The sequence below is a fragment of the Micropterus dolomieu genome, linkage group LG20 (genome assembly GCF_021292245.1).
Source record: "Micropterus dolomieu isolate WLL.071019.BEF.003 ecotype Adirondacks linkage group LG20, ASM2129224v1, whole genome shotgun sequence".
In the NCBI taxonomy this organism is placed as follows: domain Eukaryota; kingdom Metazoa; phylum Chordata; class Actinopteri; order Centrarchiformes; family Centrarchidae; genus Micropterus; species Micropterus dolomieu.
Genome location: NC_060169.1, coordinates 23759493 through 23777193, shown reverse-complemented (window position 1 = coordinate 23777193; position 17701 = coordinate 23759493). Strand labels below are relative to the sequence as shown.

The 17701-nt window shown below is 40.7% G+C and overlaps 2 protein-coding genes across 5 annotated transcripts in view; one reads left to right on the top strand and one right to left on the bottom strand.

The window, feature by feature from the left end:
- Nucleotides 1-12899, top strand: part of LOC123958751 (frizzled-3-like) — a 33957-nt gene extending 21058 nt beyond the window's left edge. For all 4 annotated transcript variants that reach the window (XM_046032335.1, XM_046032331.1, XM_046032332.1 and 1 more), the window contains 9 exons: nt 277-473; nt 2000-2302; nt 2528-2690; nt 3054-3353; nt 3593-3844; nt 8058-8206; nt 8604-8718; nt 9604-9767; nt 9881-12899. In XM_046032335.1, the coding sequence (XP_045888291.1) occupies nt 277-473; nt 2000-2302; nt 2528-2690; nt 3054-3353; nt 3593-3844; nt 8058-8206; nt 8604-8718; nt 9604-9767; nt 9881-10103 (1866 nt within the window). In that variant the 3' untranslated portion in view covers nt 10104-12899. The remainder of the gene's footprint in view (nt 1-276; nt 474-1999; nt 2303-2527; nt 2691-3053; nt 3354-3592; nt 3845-8057; nt 8207-8603; nt 8719-9603; nt 9768-9880) is intronic.
- kif28 (kinesin family member 28) overlaps nt 11633-17701 on the bottom strand; it is a 15106-nt gene continuing 9037 nt past the window's right edge. The window contains exons 20-31 of the mRNA XM_046033280.1: nt 17429-17564; nt 17227-17345; nt 16928-17035; nt 16713-16805; nt 16159-16299; nt 16006-16076; nt 15786-15920; nt 15289-15455; nt 14759-14853; nt 14382-14514; nt 14047-14180; nt 11633-13628 (exon numbers count right to left, since the gene is read on the bottom strand). Coding sequence (XP_045889236.1) covers nt 13470-13628; nt 14047-14180; nt 14382-14514; nt 14759-14853; nt 15289-15455; nt 15786-15920; nt 16006-16076; nt 16159-16299; nt 16713-16805; nt 16928-17035; nt 17227-17345; nt 17429-17564 — 1491 coding nt within the window. The 3' untranslated portion in view covers nt 11633-13469. The remainder of the gene's footprint in view (nt 13629-14046; nt 14181-14381; nt 14515-14758; nt 14854-15288; nt 15456-15785; nt 15921-16005; nt 16077-16158; nt 16300-16712; nt 16806-16927; nt 17036-17226; nt 17346-17428; nt 17565-17701) is intronic.

Here is a 17701-nt window from a genome sequence, read left to right as displayed (position 1 = left end):
CTGTTTGATGGCTATTTCAGGTTAAATATGAGCTTTCTCAGATGTGCCACTGATAGCAGTTAACTTTTTCGTGTGTGTGTGTGTGTGTGTGTGTGTGTTAACATCATGCACACTCCTTCCCACATGCATGACAGATTTAATAACACTGTCGAGCTGCTTTACTCATTTTGTGATATAACACTAGAAAGATGAAATGTGTGGGTGTTCAGAAGAGACTTTTGAGACCACAGTATGATTATGATACGCTCCAAATACCTCCATTTCCTTTCTCCACAGCCTTTTCATCCTATGGTAAACCTAGTGTGCAGCCCTGACCTGAGGATGTTCCTGTGTGCCCTGTACGCCCCGGTGTGCACTGTGTACGGCCAGGTGTCCATGCCATGTCGATCCCTCTGTCAGCGGGCGAAGGACGAGTGCCACAAAATCATGGAGGTATTTGGAGTAGTCTGGCCAGATGACATGGAGTGTAGCAGGTGTGTATGTTTGTATTGCATTTTAAATCAACTCAATACTTGAACATACAACTGGTGTCATCACAAACAGGGTATTGAAGCATCTAATATAAACAATGTTGGTGGTAACGTGTTACAAAGTATGGCATTACTGTAATCAGATTATCATTAATCGTCGCGTTACTTGTGTACTGGTTCTTCAACTATCCGCATAACGGGAAGAGAGAAATAAATCAAAAGTCCCTTTTCGTGTGTGTTTGCGTAACACTTTTCAGGCCTCCCTTTTGACTTTAGCGCCAGTTCATGAGGATGCAGTAATGGGAGAGATGCTAAAGACGTCTTTCGAGGGGTGGAAGTATTGTATTAGTTTCGAGAAAGGACAGCCATACCCTCTAGTGCACCTGTGGTGAGCCTCTTCATTCTGGGCAGTTTTGTGCTGACTCCGATGAGGAACAGGTTGTCTAACAAACAATTTGAGAGACTCCTGCTCATCAGGTATAACCACTTCTTTGAAAAGCATGCCCAGTAAGAGGGAAAAATCTACTTTAATGCCATGGTTCGGCTAGTGAGCTACTCTAAGTTTGTTGTGTGGGTTTGGCCTGTTAAATGCACAGTTCAAATTACATTACATATGCTATATGTAAGTTTTTCCTTTGAAGTCTCACCATCATCTGATATTGGGATGAGGGCCAGTGTCTTATTTTTTTTGTGTATTATTTTCAACAAATTAATATTTGCACTGGTTTAAAGGACAACCTATTTTAAGTTATGTTGTATTGTAATGAAAAAAAAAAAAATGGTTCCAATGAAATGCCACTTAAAGTTTTAAGCATTAGGCCTATAGTACTGTACTGCAGCCTTGTTCTCTTGACAGATGTTGGGCTGATGTTCACAACTTTGTTGTCAACTTTGTAATATTAAAGAGCATAAAAGAGACATCATGTGTATGTTCTCATTATAATAAGAATTTGTGTTGATCTGGGCATATATGAGGTGTAACTTGTTATTTGGCAGTTATTGTGCATCGCAGGTGATGTTACGCAGTAATCCAAAAGTAATGTAAATAAAGTGTAACTAGTTACTTTCAGAAGTGAGTAATCTAGTAAAGTAAGGCATTACTTTTAAAAAAGTAACTAGTAATGTGTAATATATTACCTTTTTTGAGTAACTACCCCAACACTGAATACAGCTGGTAATATTATTCTGGTTGTTTGATTTAGAAAACAATGTGTGTGTGTGTGTGTGTGTACGTATGTATACACCCACACACACACAGAGATTATTTAACAAGGACTGAGCCGGCAATATGTGTTTAGCATATATCTCAAATGTGCGCTGTTCCTGTGCCTCCTGCTTCTCTTTAAACTCATGCCAACGACATCAAACCAACCTAACTCTAAACCTCAGCATCTTGCCACTGTTCTTACATTTTTTTAACTGTCACCCCTAGTTTCCTCTTCCTTTCTATCTTCCTATTTTCATCTCTCAGATCAGCTATTATCCTCATATTCTGTCTACATGATCTAACTGTGTAATTACTTTCCTAGGTTCCCAGATTGTGACGAGCCATATCCTCGTCAAGAGGACCTGCTAACAGACTCTGACCCCACTGACCAGTCATCCATGACTGTCCAGAGAGATTACGGTTTCTGGTGCCCCAGGGAGCTCAAGGTTGACCCAGACCTGGGTTATACATTTATGGGCAGGAAGGACTGTTCTGCCCCGTGTCCCTCAATGTTCTTCAACCAGCAGGAGCTGACCTTCATCCGCTATTTCATAGGAGTTGTTTCTATTGTGTGTCTGTCCGCAACGCTCTTCACCTTCCTGACGTTTCTCATTGATGTTACCAGGTTTGAACAGCTGAATGTTTTACATCTGATATTTACTTGCAGAGTAAGATTACTTCTAAAATTCAAGAATGATCAAGAAGACAAATTTAGAAGAAATATTACTTAAAGTGTAAAGTAATTGCACAAATAAAGACATTTTGTAAATATCAATTTGTAAAATACATTTTTAAAGTAAGTGGAAAGAAAATTTGTTCATTGTTGTTTTTGTTTTTTTGACACCATTAGGTTTCGATACCCTGAGCGGCCAATAATCTTCTACGCTGTGTGTTATGTCATGGTGTCCCTGGTTTTCTTTCTGGGGTTCCTTTTGGAAGGCAGGGTAGCGTGCAATGCAGTCAGCCCAGCCCAGTTCAGAGCTTCAACCATAACACAGGGCTCACACAACAAGGTGCTTTAGCTCATTTCCATCTAGTATCGCCATAATAATCACTCATCTCATGGTAATGTTTTTGTCTGTTAAGAAGCTTGTTTGATGTGTGATGTAATGAAAATTTGACATTATTCAACTTTTCCTCTGTGTTTTTTATTTTTTAGATTTTGTGAATTAAATCAGTTAATTCTCGCATGATTGATCATAATGAATTCGATACAGATAACGTGACAACTCAGAATGTAGGTCTTATTAACTCAGTACAGTGCTTATTAGATGATTAACTTCGGACTTTAATTGATCGTAAATTATCTAGCTAGTGATTTGTTGACTGTTGCTGCATGATTGATAAAAAGTTGTCGCTCCCACTTTCTCTCTCAGGTATGCACCCTGTTCTTCATGATCCTGTATTTCTTCACCATGGCCGGCAGCGTGTGGTGGGTCATACTCACAATCACTTGGTTCCTGGCCGCTGTGCCTAAATGGGGCAGCGAGGCCATTGAGAAGAAAGCCCTCCTCTTCCACGCCGTGGCCTGGGGGCTCCCAGGGACCCTGACTGTCACCCTGTTGGCCCTGAACAAAATTGAAGGAGATGGGATCAGTGGAGTGTGTTTCATAGGGCTGTATGACATAGACGCCCTGAGGTGGTTTGTTCTGGCACCGCTCTGCCTCAACGTGGCGGTGAGTAAAGTCAGAAGATAAATGAGTGGGTGGGCGGATGAAAGAGTTGATGAGTAAGATGGATGTATAGGTGAACAGATGAATGGGTGGATGGATGAAATGATACAAGAATGGATTGTATGTTGGAGTTATGAAGACATGGATGGATTAGTAAATGGATTAGTGGATGATTGACAGTCTTTTGTCAGTCACCCTGCTCATTTTAATTGTGTGCTTGTCATTTGTCTTCCTGTCTTCAGGTGGGTGTCTCTCTCCTGTTAGTGGGCATTGTGGCTCTGAACCGGGTGCGCATGGAGATCCCTCTGGAGAAGGAGAACCAGACCAAACTGGTCAAGTTTATGATCCGAATGGGAGTGTTCTCAGTTCTCTACCTGGTCCCCTTGTTGACTGTGATTGGGTGCTACTTGTACGAACACACCTACCGGAGCATTTGGGAGATAACGTGGATGGAGGAGAACTGCAGGCACTATCACATCCCCTGTCCATATAAGGTAGATAGAGGGGCAAATGAGAAAATCTGCTTGTGTGAGGCTATGTCATGATATTATTTGTGAAGACTTGTTTGTGGAGGAAAGCATGCCGTGGATATGTCTAAGGTGAGAAACCATCTGCTTCTTAACACAGTGTAAATATAAATAACTTTATTTGCTGTGATCAGTTGTATTTAGGGCTGGACGATATGGCGAAAAATCACGATAAAAACTTTCATATCTTTCGATATCGAATTATCACGATAAGTATCAAATCATTATTTCTTTTGAGTTTAAAGGCTGATTTTTGCTCCTGAGTGAAATTTGAAGAAACCTGATGGTTAATTTGGTTTTAAACTCTTCAATATGTTCAACACTTGATGCCAAACAGTGGATCACTTCACAAATCTGAGGTGGAACACTCAAAACAATTATGATAAAATCTTTGTCAACAAATATATAAAAATATATAAAATTGAGTAAAATCTTTTTTCGGTCCTTTTTCCTCAACAAAATAAACATCTTAATAAAACATCTTAATAAAAGAATTAAGTCCTAATTCGTGTATGATTCAAGTGAATAAAATCATACATTTATTGAATATTTATTGAAAATTTGTTGAACATTTATATTGCAATAATTATTAATAAATATTTGTTATTGTTTTATTGTCCAACCATAGTTGTACTCTAACTGTAAATCTAGATCGTCATGTAAGATAAAAATATATATGTGTTTTTACTTATTTATTTCCTTGCTCAATGTCCCGCCCACATCTGATTGGTCACATGTCACGAATAATAGCCTATCAACACTTTACTCCGGTGAGCAGCGGAGCTGTATTGAAGAGAAGGCAGCCAATATTACTGAAGGTGCAATAAACATCAAAATATGATGAACTGTTACACCAGTGAACGTGCCCGAAGTCACAGCTACGGGGTTTCACTCAGTGACACTCTTGAAAGTGACAGCTTTTAAATCAGTCGCTCTCTCCATACCCACTCACTGCGCTTAAACACAGCATGCATCTGTCTGCTTTTCACTGCAACTCTGCTTCACAATGTAACGTTATATATTTATTACTTTTAAAAGTAACAGTGGCAGTAAAACCTTTTCTCTTACTGTGATGGTTAAACTGTGAAATCAATCCATATTTCAACTGCGTGCTGACCTGTGCAGAGGAAGGTGGGGGGTATTTTCATGACAAAAAAAAATTCTTTCAAAACACCCCCCCTCTGTTTTTTTACAAATTGCACCCTCATAATCCTCATAAACAGATAACATGGACAAAAGGAGGATCCATATGAGGATTTGTAAAAAGGCTAGAGAGAGGAGGGAGAGGTAAAGAGGTGTGTGAGGAGCCCTTTTGTAAATTTACAAAGGAAAGTTTTTAATTCATGTTTTTATTGAAAAATTCCACAAATAAATTGTTGTAGTTGTTACACTACTAGACCACCATTACATTTTTCCTGTCGCACACCCCCTAGACGCAGCTCACACCACACTTTGGGAATCGCTGGACTAAAGTGTTTTCTGGGATTTGCAAGACATCATTGCTACCACAAAGTCGACAGAGCAAAAAACATGACCATCATACAGGTTGTAAACAAGCCAACTGTTTAGCCAGATTTTCTAAACCACTTTATTTGGTGGTAAAACTGGAAGATAGCAGTAAATTCAGAAGGTAAATTTTAAACCACGCCGTCGTTCTGTAAACTGTGATGGACAATATGAATAATCATTTCAGTCTTTCAAATAAGTTTGACTAACCTGTGGATTTGGTTACAACCTGTATTATCACTTATTATTCTTGCCCCACCAGGTTTCATTAATACAATGACCCTGATCTCAGCAATCAACTTGAATACAGTGTTATTATTACCAGTAGACCTATTGGGCAACATACAAGACGCAAATTGTAATAAACCAAAATAACCCATCACTGAGCAGACAGTGTGTGTGTGTGTGTGTGTGTGTGTGTGTGTGGCGTGCTTGTTTGAGTTAGTTGGATAGAGGGCCGGCGGTAGCACGTGTGTGTGGCTGAGTGAGTAGGTATTTGTGGAAGGGAGGGAGCAGAGCGCAGTATGCATCATTAGCTCAGCTAATTCAGCTCTCAAGACCAACTCCACACAAAGCCACCATCTCGATGTTACACTCTTTGTTTTTCACTCACACACATTTCTTTCTTTCAGTCAGTCTCACCCTTCCACCCCTCTGCTCTCTCTCAGGACTTGCTCAGTCATGCTCTGCTGCCTGTACTCTACAATGTCTTTGTAGCGGTTATGAAGAGTGGTGGGAGTGTGGTGTGTTACAGTCTGGTGCTAAATTAATAATCACATGTGCACAATGCAGACACAAACACACTCCCCTGTTTTGTGTCCCAAGCGCACACACAAGACAACGAGAGCTTTTCATTGGTTTGTTAAACCATAAGGCATCAAAACCTTTACTTTAGGCGTTTGTTTATGTTTCCATTTTTTATGATTATTCACGCTCAGGGCTGTTAGAGTGGTTTTATGATAGAAAAATTACAGCTAATTTGTGACTGACAGACTATATGAGATGGGGTGGAGGCAGGTGCAAGTGCTTATGTTACTTGTTAATCTATGTGTGTGTATTAATGTGTCTGTAGCTGTGTGTGTGTGTGTGTGTGTGTGTGTGTGTGTGTGAGCTCATGAAGAGAGAACCCCCTTTATGACCTGTTGTCGCTCTGGAATTTCAATATTGCTATGTGTTATGTGATCTTTACCCTGGGGGGGGGGGTTTGCATGTGTAAGAGGGTACAATTACATGTTTTTTCATAATTGAAGATTCTGTGGGCATTGTTGAAGTTCAGGTGACTTTGTTTTGTGTGTGTGCATGGGTGGTAAATTACTGAAGTCCCAGGGCATCTTGTTATATCGCAGGACCTAAATCTAAGACATTTAATCTCAGACTGGGCGAAACGCACTAAAGCTAATTAATACATACCCATTCTTCTGGCCTCTGGTTCTTTCAAAAGCAAGAAATGCTTTCAATATCCTCCCCTAGAAGTCGTCTCAAGAGATGTGAGTGTTAAAATGCTTTGTGAATAGCATCTTTACCAGGATATAATCTTTTAAGTCTTTTGCACAGATAGAATGTCTTAAAGTGCTGCACCAAGTCTGTAATCACTACACTTTGTGGGTCCTCAATCTTAAAAGGCCACCTGTAATCGTCCATGTAGCTACAAAAAAATATGACTGTTGAGATTGTCTCAGCAATCATGTCACCCCCACACATCACCTGATTTTAATTGACTTAAATGTTGCAACCACACATATAAACACATATCCTCCCCGAAATGGAAATTATCCATGTCAGTGAAAAAAATAAAACTGACAATATTCATGTATTTTTATACAGTACACCCCACAACAGTGTGAAAGCACTGCCTGTGATGACTATTTTAGATACAATGAATAAAAATATTCTACTGTTTTGTAAATTAAAATTGTGGTAATGGTTTGTTTACAAAATACTTTTTATACATTTTTATGCTTGTTTTGGTTCTGCCTAAAGATGTCTCTGTTAACTCAGCACTTGCTGTGTGTGATCACTCACATTATCTTTCAGAAAGATAAAAACCTGACTTGAAGTTAACTACTGTATACCTCACATTTAAATATCTTGTACACTACTCTTGCTCTCTGTTTCTGTTTTTAAAGTCGATGTTTCAAAACATTAAAAGGTAGTTAGGAGAAATTTGGGAATTTAGATTCTTTATATTGAGAGTGTAACTTTAAACCAAATGTTCTATTTACAAATATACCGCTCAACCTTCACAACTGCAATAAACTACTGCCCTCTGGTGGTAGAAACTGTATCCTGCATCAAAGTTAAGGACTTACGAGGAGAGAGCAGTTGCTGCACATCCAAACTGCAGTTCAGCTGATGAAGCAGCTCTCCAGGATTATCTCCCCTCTTCCATCATTCAAACTGACTGACTGGGCTAAAAACACGCGTCAGTGCTGGATACTTTTGGTCAACTTAATGTATAAGTCGTTTCATTGGCATCCCAATCATTTTATATTCTTTACTGTGTTACTGTTGAGGAAATATCCGTCCTGCACTACCTACTTCAATGCTTGTCTGTTTATAAAATAATAAAGCTTCTCTTCTTTCTCTTATATTATACATTTTAGGCTGTATTTTCAACAGCCTCTGTTGCCTTAATTAGATCATTGTGGATTAATATTTCTGATTCTCTCTTTAGGTGGAGAAGAGCAGCCGGCCAGCCATGGTCCTGTTCCTAATTAAATATCTGATGATGTTAGTGGTGGGGATCCCCTCTGTTTTCTGGGTGGGCAGCAAGAAGACCTGTTTTGAATGGGCCAACTTCCTGCATGGACGCAGACGCAAAGAGTATGACTTTTTGTTTTTAGTCTTGCCTCTCCCCTTCCTTGTTACTTGTTTGTTAATTATTTTTCAGGCCTGATTTAAAGGCTAAAATTAAAACAAGTTTGTGAGAGCACATGTACTGCATGACTGATTTTACTATTAGATAGTAATTTTGCATCTTACATTTTATTTTCTGCTCTTCGTCTCCCTCACTTCCCCATCTTTTCTGTCTCTTTGCACTCCTCCTTGCATCCCTCTGTCCCTCCTCTCTTCTAACCCTCCACTCTGCACTTCTCCATTTCTGTTCCCTCTCTTCATCTCTCTCCTAACACACACCCCTCTGCCTTCCCCTGCACCTTACCCTCGTCTCCCAATCTTTTACCTTTCACCCCTGCCCTTCCTCACCCTCTTCTCTCTGTAGTAGTGGGGTAAATGAGTCCCGGCAGGTTCTGCAGGAGCAGCCAGACTTTGCCCAGTCTCTGCTGCGTGAACCCAACACTCCCATCATTAGGAAGTCCAGAGGGACATCCACTCAGGTAGGACTGCAAACACAGCAGTGATATAGCAGTATCAAAAGTAATCATTGTAGTGCTAGTTGTAGAAGCATCAGGATAATATCCGTAGTTGTAGTCCTTGTAGCACTATTAGTGGTAGCTCCAGGATTAGAAAGTAATAGTTGTTGTTTCATTTAAGATAAAAACACATGAAACCACACTGGGACTAGACAGCTGTGCAGATTTAAAACTGAAACCAGATCTAGGCCTGTACCTTCATTTTTAAGATCAAACTGACTGAACCCAAACTGGAACTGTCTAATTTTAGACGGCTTCAAACCAGAAACTACATTGTTGCTTTTTTTCATCCATTACTGTCCATTAGCTCACCAGGCTAAATAATACTCACTCACTTCCTCTTCCCACTGGGAAGTGGGCATCTACTTTCAACATATGCCACATGGACACAAATGGAAGGTTTTTACTAAATTACATTTTAAACTATCAAAATCCAAGTAGAGTCCAGAGCTTTATGTATAAAGACGGCCTGGGTTAGCTAACCTAAATCTTAACATAAAGTAAGATTTTTCTGTCAACTCTAAACAGCAAGCACGTTGCATAATCAGTCTACCTAATATGAACTCTGATTATGTTAAATAACCCTGTTGACATAAGTAATTATTAAGGAATGCTTCATAAAATAAGCATTTAGGAACTGTACAATTTGATTTTATTGATTTGAACTTTAGTTGATGGTTGAAGCAGACTGTACACAGTATGTCTCTGAGGTCACTGAGGCAATGAATAGAATGAGCAGATACAGAATATAAACAGTTTTTAATGTTGTGAATTAACTATTATTAACTTTGAAATTAGAGTTTATTGGAAGTAGTTATTACATCTGTTTGACCTCTCATCCTCCTGTAGGGCACCTCTACCCATGCCTCTTCCACCCACTTGGCTGTCCTAGACGACCTTGACGAACCGGTCAGAACTCACCATGGCCACCCCACCTCCACCAGGAGTAAGGCCAGCAGCATCCACAGCAAGGCCAGCTACCATGGCAGCCTGCGCCGCACTCGTGACGACAGGTAGAGCAGGAAAACATGACTTCCTGTCTGTCAAAAGTTGTGAATTACATGAAACTAAATATTTCTTTCCTTGTTTCTCCTCCCTGTCTCATGTCTTCATCTTCCTCTCTCAGGAGTGATACTATGGTTTACAGAGGTACAGAGGAGCGCAGTTTCCATGGCAGCATGCCACATCTCGACCACCCGCTCTCCACTCACAGCAGCCTCCATCAGATAGGCGGCCATTCAAGGCATGGCAGCCAGCGAGACGTGTCCGAGGCCCCACCTACCCTCATCACCCACGGAACAACAGCAAGTGACAGCCAAGCTGCTGAAAATGAAGGCACCAGCGCCTGAGAAGAACAACAACCTTCACAGGAAGTTATTGTAAGGATGCTGTCAATGACCTTTTAAAGAAAGTTTTGCCCCCAGCAGACACACACCTGTCTGTTTAGTGTGGAAGTGTTATCCTCTATGAAGATGGACAATGTACAAGTGCTGTGGTGGTGATTTTAGGTGCAAGTTCCTTGCCGATCATTTGTTAGCATAGTGGCTAAAGGCTAACACAGTTCAGTTTATGAACTTGACTGATCTGTCATAGATACAGTTTGACTGTCAGCTGGGCCAAGTTTGTTTACTTAATTATTTGAATTTACACGGCAGTTGACTCCTGCATGCTTGACTCAAACAGGCTGGGCCATCCAGAATAAATATCCTCAGACGTTTGGGGACATCGGTGATGGTGACATTATTCAGGGATCTTTTTGGTTGTGCTCCGGTAAACCAGAGCTAGCATTTGGCAGGAAACACTGAGGAGGAGTTGTCGTACTGTGGACAAGAATGAAATATATATACACACACACAGAAATTGTTTCTTACAGGTGGACTCTGTATAATTAGATCCTGGATTTGAAGGTTGGGCACCAGTTTGGTCTTGAGAGCAGCGTGACCAGTCTTATGGTGGCATTATTTCCAAATCCTGATCTATTACCATCTTGCAGGACCTACGTAAATATTATTAAATATGTGAACACTGCAGAGGATTGCTTTTGTAACAATCTTAACTGGTTTGCCCACTCTCTTGGTAATGTCTGACAAAATATGACTTATTTCAGTCTGTCTTGACTGAGACTTGATTATTCCCAGTCCTTGTTTGTGGACTGCAGCTCTTAATGAATGATGTTTATCTTTATGTGGCTTCAGAGGCCGACAAATATGGGCTTTATGTGAAATCGTGGACCTCTCTGTGATTTTGTGAAATATTTTTTATACTGTGAAAGTTGTCTCTCTGCTGCTGAAAGCTTCAGTGTGTGCGCGTGTGTGTGTGTGTGTGTGTGTGTGCGCGCGCGCAAGCGAGTGTGAATAGAGACACAAGTGGTCATATATGTTTTAAACTTCTCTCCTCCAGTGGTGAACAGAAAGTGTGATGGAGGGAGCTGAAAGATGAAAACTTGTGTAACCCAGAATGTAAAAGGGTTTCAGAGTCAGAAAGATGGAGATATAACAGGGACACGTTCGGGCAAAATGAGCCGGAATAACGTGTGTGCACTTAGACACACACTCACATTTATTCCAGCTGAGACTGCTTTTTGTGCCTCCCAAAACCATTTTAGCAGTGACATTTCTGCATAGAGGCATTAGCCTGACAGATAAAAAAGGCAGCTTTGGAAACAAGCACGGTGAGAGTTTACTTTTTGAACAATTTCATGTTCAGTCAGTTGTCAGCCAATCTACGTCGAAGAGTCTAGGAAATAAATAGAATAAATACTGATAAAGGTTAGCTAATAACCAGAATATTGTAACACAAATTCAGGTATGTGTCAGTCACTGCACTCAAGCCTCATGGCTGCAAAGACAGGAATGCAATTGAAAAATGAAAACCGATAACAGCGTCAACTTTTATTTTAAAATTTGTTGCATACATGAGGCTGAACTGTTGATCTTTGAGAGGAAGTGTTTTTTCCTAATGTAATTTTCACCACTGTACTTGATATATACCTAAACTGCTACTGTACATGCTCTTTACTCATGTTTGTTGTGTTGTTCAGACATAGAACTCTGACTTACCCAAAGAGGTGCAGACAATTGGCAGTTTAACTGAGAAAAAGAAACCGTTGCTTACTGCGCATTGCTACATTTTCTCCGGCATTATTTTACGTTTAAGTAAATGTTACAGGAAGTGTTTATTGTACATGTTTTTCTATAGTTTGTTTTTTTCCCCTCCAGTCCCTGAAGACCCAATTAACCTACCTCACCTGTACCCTTGGCCTTCTCTGTACCTGCACAAAACACAGGCACACTATTGGGTGCTTTTTGTAAAGTAAAAAAAAAAATGTTGGAAACTCCACACGAAAAATCGCTTAATGTTGGTGCTTATTTCTGAAGAATCTGAACTTCTGTAAAATTTTACCCAAATCAGACTTCAATTGACTCATGGCTTCTGCCTTCTAACACACACACTCTCTCGTGCAGACACATCAGTAGATATATCTGTAGCTGTCTGTCCTTCCCACAGTTGGATTTTTTCTGTCTACCTCTTCAGTTCACGTGTACCTAGCTCTCTGGCCTTTCACTGCTGCCTCTCCCCTCCTGTCTGTCTATACCTGTTTTAGGTTTCTCATGACCAACTTCCTTCTTTCAACATGTCTGCCTGCATATCTGTTGTACATAGACTTTCTGTCCCATCCGCTGACTAATCTGCCTCATATTTGCCTTCTGCCTCTCCTGTAAAATGTGCCCGCGCCTGTCTTTTTTTGGACCTACAGCAACTGTCTGTACTCTTGCAATTTGTGACTGCTTACAAACATAAAGAATTTTTTACCTCTGAACTGGACATTAAAATGAGACATGCTGTGGTAAACACTGTCATTTAACTGAAGAGGAAATCTCTCCTTTTCAGCTATTAGATATCTCATTCTTGTCTATGATCTGTCTGCCACAGTGAGACATGAGGAAGAGGAACTTTCCTTTCTCCTTGATTTCTGATGTCATACAGTGAACTGCAGTTGCTTGAAAATATACATTATCAATGATGGTCCAAAAAACATAACAATATTGTGAATTCTGAAACTTGACTTGTATTTGCCTTTTAATTTATTTGGGACTGTAATGACTTATTTTACATGCAGTCTAATAAACTTTTTATAGACTTAAGTACTTTTGTTATTATGTTAATACTATACTTGCATAATGTACTGACTAACATTGCTACCTCGCCTGGTGACTGTGTAGAGATGAAGACATCTGAGTACCCTCTTTTACTGAAAAAAGTTAACTTCTGCTCCTTCAGATAAAAAGAAATCCAGCTGTGTCAAATGACAAATGTGACCCATCTTGTACATCAAACAGAATATAACATGCTTCGTAACCTTTCCAGAGTTTGGTGGGAATACCTCTGCCAAGAAGAAAACAGGAGAATGAGCGTCCATATGACTATGATATTTTGGTAGTTGTAGAACAATTGGGCAGTTTTCCTTGATTTCTTAATATAACTACTCCTTTAAACTTACGTTAAAAAAAAAGGTTTAAAGTATCTCTTAGTTCAGTTCTGTGAACACATTTCTTAAGCCGGTTTCACTAATGGCTTAATGTTAATCAACACAATGTTACAAACAGCAAGAATTCAACCTATACACACTTAATGGAGAAATATCTGCAGTGTTGTAAAATGTGGAATGACCAGAGACATTCATCTACTCTGGAAAATCTGTAAACAAGTCTCGGTCAAGACCAGATTCCTGAACGTTCTCGTTTCCGGCGGACGATGGCGGCTACATCTTGTTTGAGTGTGGAGACGCTCTGTTCCAGCTGCTCCGAGAAGTCCCTCAGGAGACGACTCTGCTCATCCACAAACAGTCTGAGCCCCAGCAGGTCAGACTCCTCCTGAAAACAACAGGAACACACAACCTCAAAACTAACCTCAACAGATAACCATACACGTGCACAGTATACTCTACGGATTCACACTAGCAACTGACTCTTAATTCTACTTGGGACTTTTCCAAAAATGAATCATTACAAACACAGGTGTCTCACTGTAGCCCTGACTGTAAATTCCACAACCTAAACATGCCTTTCCTGTCTGGTTTCCAGACGTTTCTTTTACAGCTGGTTTTGATGAAACCAAAGTAGGTAAGTTATTAAAATCCTCACAAGTTAATGTGGCGAGTTCACAGGAATCTTATTAAAACTTCTTTTGAATCGTGTAGTGTTCTCTATAGATCCACTGTTGATTAACTATAATCACGAGGCCTTATTTTAGTAATGCTCACTAATGCTGCACACAGAAGGGGATACGTACACTGGGCCTATGTCTGCGCAGGCGCTGCAGCTGACCCCTGACTGAAGTCATGCTGTGGTAGAAAACCTTGAGAGCACGAGCAAACTCTGCATCACAGCTGGGACGCACCAAGCGACCACGCACGCTCTCCCCACCTATCACCCAGAGGGAGAAAGGTGTGTGAGAGAAAGAATGCATTAATCAATGATATCATAAAATCTTTAAAAATTTTAGGAATGTAAATATTGTGCCGTGAAACATCTGTAAATCCTGTCTGTCTGTTTGTAATGTAGAATGTAGTAATCAATTAACAACATATTGACCCTGATCTTGGTGTGTATGTATGTTTCAGTTACCATTCCTGGCAGTGTTGAGTTGTTCTCTCAGACTATGATTTTCTTTTCTCAGTGAAGCATTAACACTCTTCAGCTCTTCCAAGTCCTGTTGAAGAGCTCTCACTGAACAGCTGAGCTCTGCAGAGTCTACAGGCTGCACAACACACACACACTCAAGTTGCCAGGAATTTCTCATTAAGTCCTACTGGAAGAACCAAATATTACAGTTGCTGAAATCTATGATTTTACAATTCTGCTGTCTTATAACTTATCTTGCAGTTAGTTAAATGCTTAATGTATTATGTGTCTGTTCCATAGTTTTGTATATTAGCTTTAGAAACGTGTCACAGTGAAAGATCATTGCTGACACAGAAATACAAACTCTACATCAAACTCACTGCAGTGTCCGCTGGGTCTGCCTCCTCGATGATAAAGACGCCCTCTGTAGTCATCCTCACTCCCTCTAGAGATGATATCAGGCCAGTACAACCCTCTGAAACAGGAGCTTCAATGATACTTTTGTCTGTTGTACATTTATATTAATTACTCGAGCAGGAAATAAAATAAAAAGTTTCTAACTAGGGTGCAAGATGACAATTTCATCCCACTCCAACTCCTCTCTGCAAGTCTGAGGGAGGCAAAAAGGCAACTCTCATTTTGGGCTGCTGCTGTGAAATGAGATAATACAGCAGTGTGATGCTGTGAAATAAAGCATTCATAACAAAATGTATTTGTTTTACATGCATCTTTTGTGGGGAACATTTGGTGAACCTTGTGAGCTGGAGGCCTCAGTAAGTTTCCTATATACCTGCTGGACCCACACACCCTCAGCCTGAGCTCCGTCCCGTTGTCTCTGGCTTTAAACCCAAAATACAGTGAAGATTGCAAAGAGTCTTGCCCAGTCATCCATCCATCTCTTCATCCTCACCTTGAAGGCCCCAGAGCTCCAGCACTACAGCGCTGCTCTGCAGGTAGTCCAGCAGACGTTGGGAGGTGTGCAAGGACGCAAAGTGAACTCTGTGATCCAACAGAGGGTTGACGTTGTGCCACACGGCCGGAGTGTACAGAGACTGGCAGCAGTCAAACAACCTGAAACTGAGACAGTGGGGGAAGAGGAAATAAGAACAAAGGACAACAAAGTACAGTATCTAACTTCTGGCCGTACGAGTCAAGAGGACAGTGATTATCCCAGTCTATCATGACACTTCACTCTTAGTCCTTGAACAGTTCTGTAATGTGTCTCGTCTCCAATAAACGCTAAAGTCATTGATGACCTACATGTTCCCCACATATCTTCTGCTATATCTTATCTTGACCTCCAGTTCCTGGGCTATCATTTATTGTAGGAATTATCAGCATCCTCCCAGTATTTCAAACTCCACTCAGTGCTTCCCATGCCTCCACATGTAGCCCCATATGCCTCACCCAATTTGGACCCCTCTATTGCGGGCCTCTCTGATCCAGCGGAGGCCACAACACTGTTCCAGAACAAGCTGGAAGTCCAGTCGTCGACCCAGTAACTCAGACGGGTCGATCATAATGTCATCCTCCCCCAGAGGGCTGGAAGGTGAGAAAGATTATTTACTAATATATCTATATGTTTATTACATTATTCACAATGTGTGTGTGTGTGTGTGCTTCATACAGTCCCGTGGAAGTGCAGGGAACCAGCTGTGCTTGTAGAATGGCCTCCTCTGTGCCCTCTGAACCCAGCACCTGCAGACAGAGGTAATCAAACAAACTCTCTCAAAGTAGAGACGTGTGCATGTGTGTGTATGCAGTATATCTGTGTGTGTACCTCAAGTTGCTCTTCCAGGGGGATACGGAAGGCCAAAGACTGAAGCCAGAGGTGAGCAGTCCCCAGGAGCAGAGGCTCCACAGGATCCCAGAACGGGTCTTTATCTCTGGGTAACGCAGCTGCAGACAGCCCCTCTAGTCTCTGAGAGCAAGTCAAATTTCAAAAAAGTTTTTCCTCTGACTTGTAAGACCGTTAATGGTAAAGCTAGCTTGTTTTGACTGTGCTGACATTGTATTGTATTTTGATTGTAGATTTACTAAGACTCATTCCATCAAGCTGCAGTTGAAAAGCACAGTGAGATGATCCTCTCTATGATTGTGGTATATATTATTGTCTCCTCTCATGCACCTTTCACTTATTTTAATGTTTCTCTCTAATCACAGATTTAAATGATTTCAAGCAGAAACACAATAAAATAAGTACAAAATACACACGTCAGCAAATCCCTTATACATCTATACTTGGCAAATGTTTGTTTTGTTTAGGTTTTGAAATAATTTTCAGTCTGTGCTGAAAATGAACATGATTGATTTGTAAATGGTCTCTAACATTACATTGTCTCCGCTCTTCTCAGCCTGATGCTGCTGGTAGACGTCTTCCATCAGGAATTTACGGTTCACAAACTTGGCCTTGGACCACATCCATACCTGGGAAGGGAGTGAAACAAAAATACAAGACCTGAACTCAAACCTCAACTGAAATTGGGATTATTAAAACCTTATGATTTAGTGTACGTGAGAGACAGAAAGAAAAATACAGACAGCCCAACCTGTTTTCTTCCCATAACAGTGACTCTGACAACAATCTCCTTCTCCAGATCGTGGCCTTTTGAATCTGACAGTGCCAGATTCTTGATTTCCAACTTAAACTCCACCCCCTAGAAACACAGCACACAGTAAAGAGCAGGTGTTTATCAATTGTTAATACATAACCATGACCACATGAGACAATAAAAACAAAAGATATATTTATGTTATTTTATTTACCGACATAACTGCCTCCAGTATTAACCAAAAAAACAAAAAAAACATTTAACATAGAAGGTCAGTGGGAGTGAATCTGTGCTACCTTGTCCAGCTCCTGGCTCATCTGATTGGCCTCAGCCACCATGGGCATCAGTTTGATGTAGTCGTAAAAGACGGCCAGCAGACTGGGGTCAGTCTGACTGGAGCCAGCACAGGATTCACCTAAACACAGACGCATAAAAAATATCTAACAAGTTTCCTTCCAAAATTACACTTTAATTACAGCTAATGATCACCCTGCTCACCCAGGTGGATGCCCTCAGCGGCAGCCAGTTCAGACTGGAAGTAGTCGTAGTCGTAACGGCTCCAGTCATCACCACCCCTCTCAGAGGGATAACCAATGAATAGATAGGTACAGTTGGAACCGAGAATGAGGCGGTCCTAGAGGGAGACAAAAGATTAAAAGAGGGAAATGCTTTGTGTGTGTGTACAGTAACACACATGTCACACAGCCCTATCATAAAGTTTGTGTGTGTGTGTGTGTGTGTGTGTGTGTGTGTGTGTGTGTGTTTTGTTAC